Source organism: Megalops cyprinoides, chromosome 10 (genome assembly GCF_013368585.1).
Source record: "Megalops cyprinoides isolate fMegCyp1 chromosome 10, fMegCyp1.pri, whole genome shotgun sequence".
In the NCBI taxonomy this organism is placed as follows: Eukaryota; Metazoa; Chordata; class Actinopteri; order Elopiformes; family Megalopidae; genus Megalops; species Megalops cyprinoides.
The window spans coordinates 17,882,262-17,894,943 of NC_050592.1; the positions used below are offsets into that span (position 1 = coordinate 17,882,262).

General features: G+C 43.4%; 1 protein-coding gene across 1 annotated transcript in view; it reads left to right on the forward strand.

Moving 5' to 3' along the window:
• fhod3b (formin homology 2 domain containing 3b) overlaps positions 1 to 12,682 on the forward strand; it is a 179,264-nt gene that overhangs the window by 115,699 nt on the left and 50,883 nt on the right. Inside the window, exons 6-7 of the mRNA XM_036538550.1 lie at positions 7,067 to 7,161; positions 11,322 to 11,433. Coding sequence (XP_036394443.1) covers positions 7,067 to 7,161; positions 11,322 to 11,433 — 207 coding nt within the window. The remainder of the gene's footprint in view (positions 1 to 7,066; positions 7,162 to 11,321; positions 11,434 to 12,682) is intronic.

Consider the following 12,682-nt stretch of genomic DNA (forward strand, 5'->3'; position numbering starts at 1 on the left):
TTCTCCTGCTCGTGTTACTGGCTTTCATTGCAGCCCCTGTCTTATTGTGTATTTTAGCACTTATCTGAAGTTGGATAATATGACGATGGAGATTCTGCAGTTATAAAAGATAGCATTTCTGCCAGCCACTGTGAGGAAATCAACTGTATGTTGCCTATGAAAGGAAAGGAAATTATTGAGAATACAGAGTTGAGTAATATGTTGTATAAAAGCATTACAAGGGGGGTTTCTGCTGGGATTTATGGACGTGGCTATTAAGCTTTTAATGGACTGAGTGTTGGACCAAGAACATTTCCCTCTTCTTGTGTGAGAGTGATAAAATATGGGATATCTCTGTGTTACATCTAGAGTGAGTAGATAAAACAAATATTTAGCTTCCAGTTCTTAGCTGGTATCTACACTTCATTCCAAAACTGAGATATCAACTATGTGTTGCTTTCCTTTACAGTTTTCCTCATCTGATTTTCTCCTGTAATTGCTATTCACGTACAAAGTGTACAGGTATGCATTTCAATCTCATAGGTCTAACTTTCTCAGCCTGTGCCTTGGCAACGACATTGCAATCAGTAAGCAGATGGCCACAGAAGCCGCTGTAAGGGCAGACTTCTCCTTTTGTCTCTGCTGGGATTTAATGGTGTCTTGATAAAGCGCACACTGATGTGGTTGGCTTTGATAGGGCCCTCCGCCTGCCGGCCCGGGTCCTCTGACGTTGCTCGAGCGTTGGAGCTGCGTCGTGTGGAGAGAGGAGCGCAAGGAATGCTGCGGCTGACATGTTTTGAGTAATTAGCCCTGATTGATAAAAGAGGAACGGCAGCCCGAGCAGCCGTCGCCGCGCGCCGTCGCTGCACCTGGAAATCTTGGCCCGACCGCAGCGCATAAATAATTATACATACCGCCACGCCCGAGAAAGAGAGAAGAAAGCAGCCTGTCGCTGTAGCCGCACCCGCCCTGGTGTGCCCCACGCAAACGGCCGGGCAGGGAAGCTGGCACCGGGCACCCGCTGCAGGGCCCAAGCTGGAGATAAGAGTTTGCTGCAGGTAAAAAGTGAAAGCCGAGCCCCACTGCAGTGCCGGGGGGAAAGGAAAGGAAGACGCAGGCATCGTGTTTAGGACACAGAAAATCACTGTCTCAGAGGGCTGCTCCTCTCTACAGACACACCTATCTAGTGCTGCATGTGGATGTGCACCTATAGCTCAAATACAGTAGTCCCTATAAACTTTCCCAGTGTTACACGACCACAGGAGGCTGTAAAAGGACACCAAATCCCAAAATAACCCATACCAGGTCCAGGGTGGCTAATGGTCGGGGGATCAGTCCTTACCCTAGTTTCTGAATGTATAAATGCACCCCTGGGCAAGGTGCTCGTCTGTCACAATCAGAGAGGCAGTGGGCCTGGAGAGGGCCTGATCCCAGAACCGTCTTGTGTGAACAAGCCCACAGAACTGGTGCTAGTTCCTAAAAAGAGCAGAGATGAGTGGGAAAGATACTTATGATGTTTTTGATTACTGTACAGGACATGGTATAGAATAACATATTCCAATGTTTCTAATGCTTCAAGTATTACACTATAACCCCACTATCTCTTCACTGTCTGTTACGGAAATGCAAACTGACCCCACACCTCACTGTCTAGTTCCTTAATTCCGTTATCACGGTTGTCTAATGTAAACTATTCATTAATTTGGGGATACCATCCAAAGAATCAGTCCTTTATAAAAATCTTCAGGGGCATCCAGTCAGAACCTCCAGATGATGAAGAGACCTTTCAACACTTGCCTTATAGAAGGAATGCTCAGTGTGATAAGTCTTTCACATTCGTTAAAGTTGTGCAAAGCTAGTTACACCACTTTTTTTTAATCAACTTCAGGAGACTTTTAATGTTATGAGAAAACTATTCAGAAAAGGAGAAACCACGGACAGTTCAGAGGATGATTTGAGAAGAACAGGACTGCATTGCTGTTCACTGTACATCCATGGTCATAAGTAATTGCCGTTCAGAATATGGTAATATCCAGAATATGGCACGGATCATGTTAACAGCTTATGATACTACAAAAATGCTGGAGTAAAGACAACGGTGGTCTGTAGTGCATTAATAATAGTTTTAAATGGTTTATGTGGATCCAAGTAAGTTAAATTATGTGTGAGAACTTGGCATGTTTTTGATATCGTGACTTTAATAGGCTGGAAGTTGGCAGGTTGGCAGGTTTGCAGGTTGGCAGGGGCTCAGACAAACATTCACCATATTGTAGCTTCACTTTCCTGTCTGCCGGTGAATGGTGAGGAGAAGAAAAGAAAGAAAAACAGTGGGAGTTAGATAACGGATAAGATTCAATCAGTTGTTAATTGAACTCCCAGTTAAACCATGGTAGCGGCTGTTCTGTAGTTTAAAAATGGTGCCTTTTCCAAAATTCATGATCTGTCATTTGTGTGAACTTGCCATTGAAGTTTCCCCATGAAGTCTGATTTTAATCTAAAACCAGAGGGAAAAGAATGCTTGCATCTGCTATCATTTTAAAAATACATTGTAGTGGGACTGAATTACATTGAAAACTAGTGCAGAAATAGTTATATTGCAGCTATATGTACAACGCTAACATGCTTCTCAATGTACATAAAACTGCTTGAAAATTTCCTTTGGGCAAATGGCCCACTCTGCAATAATTGCAAAGGCTAGAGTTTAATGCATGCCACCAGTTACAAAACAAGTTACCAGGTACACAGCATACAGCAGTCTAAGCTATGGGGCTAGACAGTTACTTTTATGCAGTTTGACTATGTTCATGTTCACATAATGTTGAATCCCTCCCTCGACAATAGAAAGCAGTCATACTCGTACTTGGCATCAGCTCATTAAGGTGATATAATGCACCACTCTTGTTGAGTCAGACACTGGAGTGTGTTTTTCAGTTTTTGGAGCACACAAGGCTCTGTGTGATGAAAATGCTCACATCTGAGGCCTGAACCTGACTGTCTTGGTGGGGGACTGAGGGGGGGTTAAGTATTCTCTGTCGATGGTGTGAACTAGTCAGTCAGTTCACACCACAGGGGGTGTCCAGGCCCAGCTTTGCTGTTGCATGACGTGTGGGATTTGGATGGAAACAGAATAGAACATGAAACGCAACATACAAAATGAGCAACCGCAGACTGTGCCTACCCTGATCCTGGCTCTTTTATTTTCCTTGGCAGTGTGGTGTGAATTTTCTCTTTCCTGGGCAGAGATGTCGGCTCACAAAGAAGAAATAGAGAAAGAGAGAGAAAGAGCAGGGGGTAGGAAGAGAGAGAGGCAGGTGGGTAGAGGGAAGGAGCGAGCCAGAGGATAGATATAGAAAGAGTTTGTTTAGAAAGACAGAGAGATAAAAAAAGACTGCAGTGTGAAAGAGCATGAAAAGGGGCTCCAGGGCACAATGGGGACTTTATGTACTCAGGTCATGTCAGGGGATGTTAATCTCCTTTATCCCCCTCCTGGTCTTTAGTTTTTATTTTTTGGTCGTCCGGAAGAGTTGTCCTGCATTGCTGTTACCCTCCCCCTGAGACTCCAGGCTTATGTTATTACCTTATTTATGTATCCTGTTACAAATGAAAGTCATGTTTGGAGGCTGAGGAGCTGGGCTGGTCAGATATTTTCCTCCATTTAGGCTGGCTACATTAAGAAGAGAAAGGTGGCCTTTTGTTGTCTTTGTTGTCTTTCATGTGTTTTCTGTATGTATTGCTTATTGTGCCCTGTTTTGTGAATTTGCTCAGTGTGCATATACGCACTGAACCTCAATTATGCTGACCTCTAGACTGCTTCGAACAATACACTTCTGTCCTGGCGTGATATGTCTGTGTGTGTGTTTGTGTATGTGTGTATGTGTGTGTATGTGTGTGCGTGCGTGTGCATGTGTGTATGCGTGTGTCTGTCCAATACACTTATAAGAATCAATTGTGATTTTTCTGTTTTTCTCTTTCCTGTTAAAGAGTTTGTGACATGGAAAGTGAATCCTGTGTAGTCAACCAATGAATCAAAATATCACTTCTGAATAGGAAGTGATGATAAATTTACTAATGATTAGTTGAAATATTTCGATTTTGTCTTTGTCATTTTCTTTATTGGCATAAACGATAACAGTTACACATGCAGTTTATTCAACAAAGATGTTCACACAACACAGTCCAAAATACTGTTTGAGAAAATACAAAATTGTACATGAGGGTGCTTTAGCAATCAAAACTAGATCCAAGGCCAGCCCTAACAGATCAGTAACAAATTTGAGAATGGTTCATTTCAGCCTTTATATGTCATTTATTTGTCAGGCTAAAGAGGTTATGGTATGATGTGTGAAGTGGTTAGAAAGAGAGTCTCTTCATCGTTTCCACAGGTAAGCCGTAACCACTGATAAAGGCTTGGGGAGTACAAGAATTCCTGGAATGTCTGCCGTTCAGCATAATGTATACAAAGCTTTGTGTGTGTGAATGTGTGTGTGCGTGTGTGTGTGTGTGTGTGTGTGTGTGTGTGTGTGTGTGTGTGTGATAGAAAGAGTGAGAGAGGCAAGAGAAAGCTAATGAAAGGACATGTGTATTCATGTGTCTGACTGTGAGTGTGTGAATTTGCATCTTCTGTGCATGTGTGTTTCAGTCTGTTTGTGTGTGTGTGTGTGTTTGTACAGGTTGTTACAGAGTGACAAGTGAGCAGTGCATCCTTACCGCAGTACGGTACTTCAGCAGAAGCAGGCCATGCACTGTAAAACAGCGCCACCCCCTGGAGGGCTCCTGTATTATACCCACCATACAGTTCAGTTCTGATGATATTCCTTTCACCCTGTACAGAATAGTCTGGAACTTTTATGCAGTAGCTCTTACCCAGAGTTATCAGCATCTCCCGAAACTCATCATACATCTCAGAGACAACTTAGTCCTCTCTTGCATGAGGCGTTAAATTAAAATAAGGATAATAAAAGCGTGGCCAACTACAACAACACAGTTTATATTTGCAAGGACAGAATGTAGAAAGATTGGGAAGAGGAAAATAAACACGTGCACCTCTAGCAGACCCTTAGTTTGGAATGTGGAAACATCCAGGAGAGAGGAAGCCCTTCGGCAGGGTCAGACCGTGCCAGCAACGTTGTTACAACCAGCACTGAGTGTTTGTGTTCACCTATGGCTCTCTCAGAGCCTTGTTCTGTGTGGGTCACTGCCAGTATATCCAGAATTAGTACCTATCAGCAGTATTGTAGTCAGTCCCCCTGATCTCACAACCAGGAGTAAGATACTGTCTTCTACACTCTCTATTACAGTGACATGCTTTCTTTCTCTTTATCTCTTTGTCACCCACTTTCTTCTAGGAATTCTCTGAAATGAACATACTAGTGCATAATGACCCTGTGGCTAGTCCACGCTTAGGTACTAATTGCCACCAGAATTCTGTAGTAGATGGTAGGGTGTATCGTGTGCTACTTAGTATAAGACCCTTTTTGGTATCAAGGTGAAAATACTGTTCTAGGTGGATTAAGTTATCTAAACCTCCTGTTTGGAATCAGTCATTTTCCATTCCCAGCATTGCAGGGAGGAGATAGGATTTGTGTGCTGGAGTAGTGAGGTTGGTTAGAAGGTCCACCATGGCTGACGTGATGATTGTGCCTAAGCTGGCCATTTGTCATTTACCAGGAGGAGATGGTAGCAAGGATTGTAGTGAACTTCTTCTGTATCAGTGAGGTAAATGGAGGGAAATATTTTAACCATATTCAACCTAAGAGTGGTTTTAAAGGTACTCAGGATGTTCCAGTGAACCACTATGTAAAAATGTGCAGAGAAAACTGCCCCAGAATAACCATAGTGGGAAAAGCCCTCCCAACATTTTATAATAACCAGCCAAATGCCTGGCATCCTGTATATTTTCTAGTAGTAATATGTAAATAGACAGATCCAAAAACACAACTGCAACATATTAAGAAAGTATGCAATATAATAACACTAATACTCTTATCTAGTGGGTGAGTCTGACAAACACATTCTCTTGTTGCAGGTAGGAAAGAGATGAGCTTGTGTTAGTACCATAGTAATAACAAACGAGTAGTGTGCTAGTCTGTGTCTTCACACTAAGTCAGCTGCAGTACTTTAATTGTAATTGGCCCAATCTGTCTCTGTCACTGTCTCTCTCTTTCTCCCACCTCTGTGAATCTGAACTGTGGGGACATCTGTAGCCAAGATCAGGCAGCTGGAGCTCATTGAAGTTGAAACAAACACAACACAGTTTGGTGGGGTCTGGTTACCATTGTTTTTCTGTGAAGGGGGATCCTCTGTCTACATGTTTTGATTAAATGATCATTAATCCACATCTGGGCCTCAGCCGAACAGGGATGGGACCTGCTTTATTTCTTAGCTATCACATATTTAAATGTATGTTTTTTGTACTGTGTACAGATATGAAGAAAAGCTCAGTCAGCCATACTGAAACCATTCATTATATATTTAGACACTTTTTTCTTTAATTGCAGTAAATACATGCAGAAGTGTAAGCTTTGAATGACTGTAAACTGATTTGAGGTGTCAGTTTGTTTATCAAAGTCAGTTATTTGCCTGTCGGGCTATTTGTCTGTCCAACCTTTAGCTGCATGTTGGCTGCATGAATGTCTATGAGTGGTGTAGGTCTGTGTGGGTCTGGAATATGAAGCAATGGGCTTCCTTTATAGACTAGATGAAAAGACAGTTGTGGTTTTTGCGGGTCCCCCTGGTTGTGTCATTGTTGGCGCACCCTCGAGGCCGTGACCTTTCTCCGGTCGGCCCACCAGCGTTCTCGAGAGGAACCAGTCACCATGGACACTGATAGATCCGAAAAAACCCACAACAGAAGGAGAGCGGAATGAGCAGAGGAACACCAAAGAGTGATTTAATGTCAGAGAGACCCCCTTCTCTCTCACACACACACGCACACAGACACATGCGCACACACTGTCATCTTTGCACTCGGTAATGTGCTGAACAGATGGACTTGTATGGTTCCTTGTGGTGAAGAGACCAGAACCGAGGCGGAATATGTACTGTATGTTTAATGAAACTTCCCCTCTCCCTCTGTTGTTCTTTTCAGCCCTGGGACAGATCATGCTCTACGTGGACGGGATGAATGGGGTCATAGGTCACAACGAAACCATCCAATGGCTTTACACGCTGATCGGATCCAAGGTACCGTCACGTTGTGTCCCGTTATTTATTGGCTTTAGCAGACTTGCTGTGGTTACATTTTACACATCCATATATATTGTCTAACGTATTTATACAGCTGGGGCCCCTCTGGAACAGCCTAGGTGAAGCTCAGGATTACAGGAGCATGAACCCAGGACGCTCTGTTGACAGGTTCAATGTTCCCAGTACATCTCTACCCTACATCAGAAATATTTCATCACTTTACTGTCAGAGCAGAGACAAAGTCAGCACATTCATGCCTTTCCCTGGGTGTACAGTAGCTCCACTATATACACGCATGCTCACCTGCTGCACTGCAAATCTGCTCTGACTTATTCCTTCCTGCACAGCTGCTCTGGCCCACAGTCTGGTATAGCGGTGGGGGAACTAAATTTGAGACCAGAAGGTTGCAGGTCTGACGCCTTTGTGGTGCACTGCTGTTGTACCTTCAACCAGGTTCCTAAAGCCAAAGTGCCTCAGTAAACGTTCAGCTGTGTAAATGGATAGTGTACAAAATGTAAACTGATGTAAATGTGAAGTATATGAAAGGCTGTGGATAAGGGTTTCATCTAATTGAGTAGAAATAAAATTGCTGAAATGTCCCATAGAGTAAATCTTTACATCATCCCATTAGAGAGCCCAAAATGTACTTCCTGAGAAGTGTCAAATGGCATATGTGTGACATTTTTTATGTCATTCCATTTGTAGTTTGACTTTAATGATAGGATGGAGGAGAGGCAGTGTGTAAAAAGAGGGGAGAAAGGGGAGATCAGGATGCAAGAGATGAGAGCTTTATCGGATTTATTCTGGAGTCAGTTCTGGAAAGCCAATCAGTATGTCTCTGAGTTTCAGGCAGTTTTCAGTCCCATTTACTAGTGTAGGACTCCTGCCTCTCCTTAGCTGGGAATCACCAAAGACCCTTAAACAGGAGACTGTCAGCTTTGTTGTCCCTCTATTCTCCATACTTCTAAATCTAAGAGGTTCTGGTTGGTAATAAGGGGGTCCAGTGTCTTTCACGTGAGTGTGCTCCCTGTGAATGCCATGCTACTTCATTAATATTCATGGCCAGACAGCAGATCAAAACACTTGCAGCCTTAGCAATGGCAGAGATAATTTTCAAGGTTAACCTTAAAGGTCTTTTCAGTGAAAACAATATCTGTGGGAAGACTATTTGGTTTGCTAAAGCCACCCATTGAAACAATGCTGTTTGTCATTTGTAATACATCACCCCCTAGAGGGTGAAAGAGGTATTTCAGGCCCCTCTGCTTAAGCCTTGGGTTTTTTGGCAAAACCACCCAAGTACTCCTTGCTCACAGTGTGGACCATGTGATCACAAAGGTCATTGGGTTTGGACTCAGGTTGGGTTGGTCTAAATGGGCAATATCCAGTGTGAAGCAGGAATACCAAGAGGGACAAAACTCACAGGCTGTTTGTAAACATGGTAATATTTTTATGCTTTCGTGTGTAAACAGACATCAGTCCTGCCAATTTAAAGCAGATGTTCTCAATAGGTACTGTGCTTTACGATAATTATGGTGTTGATCTCACGGTTTTCATGGAGAGGGTGCTTAAGGCATTGGGGCCTCAGGTCATACCTGTTAAATAAAAGCAAAATGTTAAGTAATAAGATAAGAGGCATGGAAGCTATTCCAGCTTGAACCATGATCTAATTCCTTGTAGAGTAATATCTGCTTTTCTTTTGTGGCATTATGATCAGCCAGCTTCCTATTCAGGGGCTGTGCACTATTTTTACTTTTCTGAAAATTTCACACCACACAAATTAGGATAGACTGATACCCTGTTAGCTGTCCTGGCTCAAACCCTGCTCCCCAATGGCCAGGTGACGTTGTTATCCTGTCGGTCTCCTCTCCCCACCCTCCCCCAGTCCTTGAGGCAAGAGTCGTTCAGTACATTTCCTACTCAGACCGATTCCTCTCATCTCCGCTCTCACTTCCTGTTTCCCCCCTCTCCCTAAACGTCCACATGTGTGACATGCGGGGATGGTTTTGATCAGAGTGGAGCCGGCAATCCCTATATTAGACACAGACTAACTCGCTCTCTCTCTTTCCCTATTTCTCTTTTTCTCTCTCTCACTCACTTTCTTTCTTTCTCCGTCTCTCCTTCTCAGTTTTCTCCACAGTGCAGCTACACCTCCGTTTAACACTTTGTTCTTCAGTGTGATATATTTAATTTGATTCTAAAAAAAAACTCAATCACAACATTAATAAATAACATGCCATTTCAGAACTGAAATGGCATGTAGTAAATAGAAATTACAATGCATCAATGGGAAATGAGCACACAAATAAATGCCATCGGGGCTCTGTTCTGCATTAGCCCTGAAGTTATATATGGTATGTATAGTATAAAAAGTGCCTTCCTGCCTGACTGCCCCTCCAGTCTGAGACACCAGGATCTGTTACACTCATGCAGTAGGGAATGTGTTTCAGCCACCCACCCACCCCCCCATCTCCCTGCAATTCACAAGCAAAGCCACTGTTTAAAATTGGTTTCCTTTCTTTCCTCCTTCCTTGATTGTTTTGTATATCTTCTGGGTAATGTGCATGAAGCACGCGCATATGATCTTTGATAATGGGGAGGGGTGGTGGTTGCTGTAGTGTTCAAAAGTGGCTGTACTGTAGTGGTGTACAAATTAAAAACGTGTCATTCTTTGAAGAAGAGGCCACAGCTCTCAGAGTGGTGTTTTAGCAGTGAATAAAGAAATGATGATGGCTGAGTCTCTGCTTTAATAGAGGTCAACTTGATACTTTTACATGAAAAATGAAAAATAAGACTGCTTACAGAATGATTAACCATGTAAATATCATTCTCCCTGAGATAAACAGTCTGAAATCTTGGTGGTGGTGCCTGTGAAGTAAACTAAACCCACACATGAATGCCTCTCACAAAAAATGCCCACTTCCTGTTTGATGAGCAGTGATTTGCACTGTCCCACGTCCTCGCTGGAGGTAATTAAAAGTGTATGTGCTGCATATACACCCAACTGCCCCCATTTCTCACAGTGACTGAACCCAAGCACTAGTAACTGATAGAGAGGCTTGGCCAGATTGTGTCCTCTCTTTTGGATCAGCTTGGTGAGTGACTGTGCAGTCGAGCAGACCGGGGTTACTTTCAGCCTGTGCTGCAAGGCACAGAACTTTACTCTGTCACACTGATTTGCACCAAATGGAACACATTTCCTCCCAAATATCCTCACAATGTGTGTGCTGGCAATGCATCTGTATGTTTGAGTGTGTGTATGTGTGTGTATGTGTGTGTGCGTGTGCTTGTAAGAGATACCTCTTCAGAAAATGTTTCTTTTATCATCCAAGTAGAAATTATGTTTACAGAACAGTTTTCATGACACAAATCCAGCCCTAAGAGATCACATTTATTATGACCTGCTATGGCCCTATGCTCCTATGTACCCTAGAGGCTAGATGTGTTGCCACATGGTCTTTGAGATCCAGGCAGAAGGGAAATGCACAGGCAGTTCTTAAACAGCTCAAACAGGAAGCTGCCTAGGAGGGCCAAGACTGCAGGCAAGGAAGTACCCACAGAGTACAACCCAACCTTCAGGAATGCAGGGTTTTCATCTGTGTCTGTACTACTCTGTGTGGAGTTTGCAACACAAATGTTCACTTCAGGGTTCAAAACAATAATGTTGAATGAAGTATTGATCATTATTCTGTGTAGGTTTCTATGTGTGTCAGCACATTTATATATTTCAGATCCTTTCTTGGAAGTGTCCTTGGAAGAAGAGAGGCACACAGAAGTGGTCTGCAATAATGAACAGAAATAAGACCCCAGTATACAGCAAAGATAGACTCATTTTGTTCCTTCTTTCCCATGTGTCACAGATGCCCATTATCAGAGCCTTCCAAGGCCCGGGAAGCAGGAAATATATATTTTAGGAAGATACTGTGGGTAGTCTGACAGTTCCTGGAGATATTGCGAGGCACAGTGGATATATAATATCAAAAAATAACTTGCCCTTTCACTTTACTCACTGACGGCTGGAATGGAATGGCGCTCCTGATGTGGAATCAGTAATAAACACTACGAAGACAGGAATGTTGTGATCCATCACTGAGCCGAAGAAGCACCGATTGACCCTGTCCCCCGCCCCTGTCCCCCACCCCAACTTTTCCTTGGCACAGTTCCGTCTAGTGGTGAAGACGGCCCTGAAGCTGCTGCTGGTGTTTGTGGAGTACACGGAACCCAACGCTGCCCTGCTGATTGAGGCAGTCAGTGCAGTCGACATCAAGAGAAGTAAGAGACGCTCTTTGAATACTCACCATGCTTCCAGGTCTGTCCATCCTACACTGATCATTGTAGAACTCACGCACAGCTCTACCCAACCTCCACAATGCACAGGAGAACGTTCCATTTCGTTTAGGGTGAAGTCTGTTTCCCTTTCTCTCTGTGTCAGAGAAGGACTGTGTCTTTGTTACTGCCAGTGTGCTGTGTGGCCAGAAAGCAAGTCAGATTTGCTCGTTTTTAGTTCCTTTTGAACCTTTGCTACATTTAGACATCTTGGCATTGAGGACCAAAGTAGGGTTATATACACATAGCGTTCCTGCAGCCTGGGTATGGAATTGGACCACAGTTCAAGGGATTGTAGATCACGTACAGTTGGACTCCTGTTTCAGAGGAGCTGGAGGCATTTCAGGTTTTTCTGCATTGCCCCTTTGCAATGTGTGTGTGAGTACAGCTTATTGAAAAAGACTGTAACTCTCTCCCATGAAGAGATTGAGTTACCCGTGGGTCTAAAAGCTTTACATTGTGTTCTCTCCAGAGGGAGAAAGAGCTGTTCTTCCTCTGTTCTCTCTCGGTTCTGTCTGAGTCCTAATATTGCATAAGGAGAGACAATACGATAGCTCTCAGAGGCAGAGGCAGAAGCGGCCCTGACCCTGTCCACAGACTGTGCTCTGCTAGTATATATCTTCCACCTCTGTGCTGGGTTCTGCTTCTCCTGTATTGCATTTATACCTCATTTCCACTAGCGTGTTGCACTGTGGCGTTCGGATGAAGTCTTAGTTGACATTTGCCTCCACTATCAGTTGGCCCCTGTTGACGGGGAACCAGCCGTGAAAGTACTGGCTGTAACCTATTTCTGTTGCTATTGCTGTGCTATTTCACTGGCTAATAAAGTCACAAGCTGTGAATTCAAGTCATTTAAAATTTATTAACTATTATAAAGAAATATAGCTATACAAAAGAAAACGCACCCTGCTTTCACATCCAAATTATAGACACAACTCTATGCTTCAATGTGTATCAATGCAAGTTGAAGAAATGGAGCCCTCTTTGTCACCTCTCCATAGCAGGTAGTGCCTACTGCTGGATGCAAGACAAAGTAGATATGGAGTGCAATTTTTCCCATTTCACATTACATTACATTACATCATTTAGCAGACGCTCTTACCCAGAGCAACTTCCAAATAAGTGCATCACTATGCTAAGGGTAGTTCCCCATGCAACCGTATTGACAGGCCCTGCAAGGGGGCTCAGAGATTTA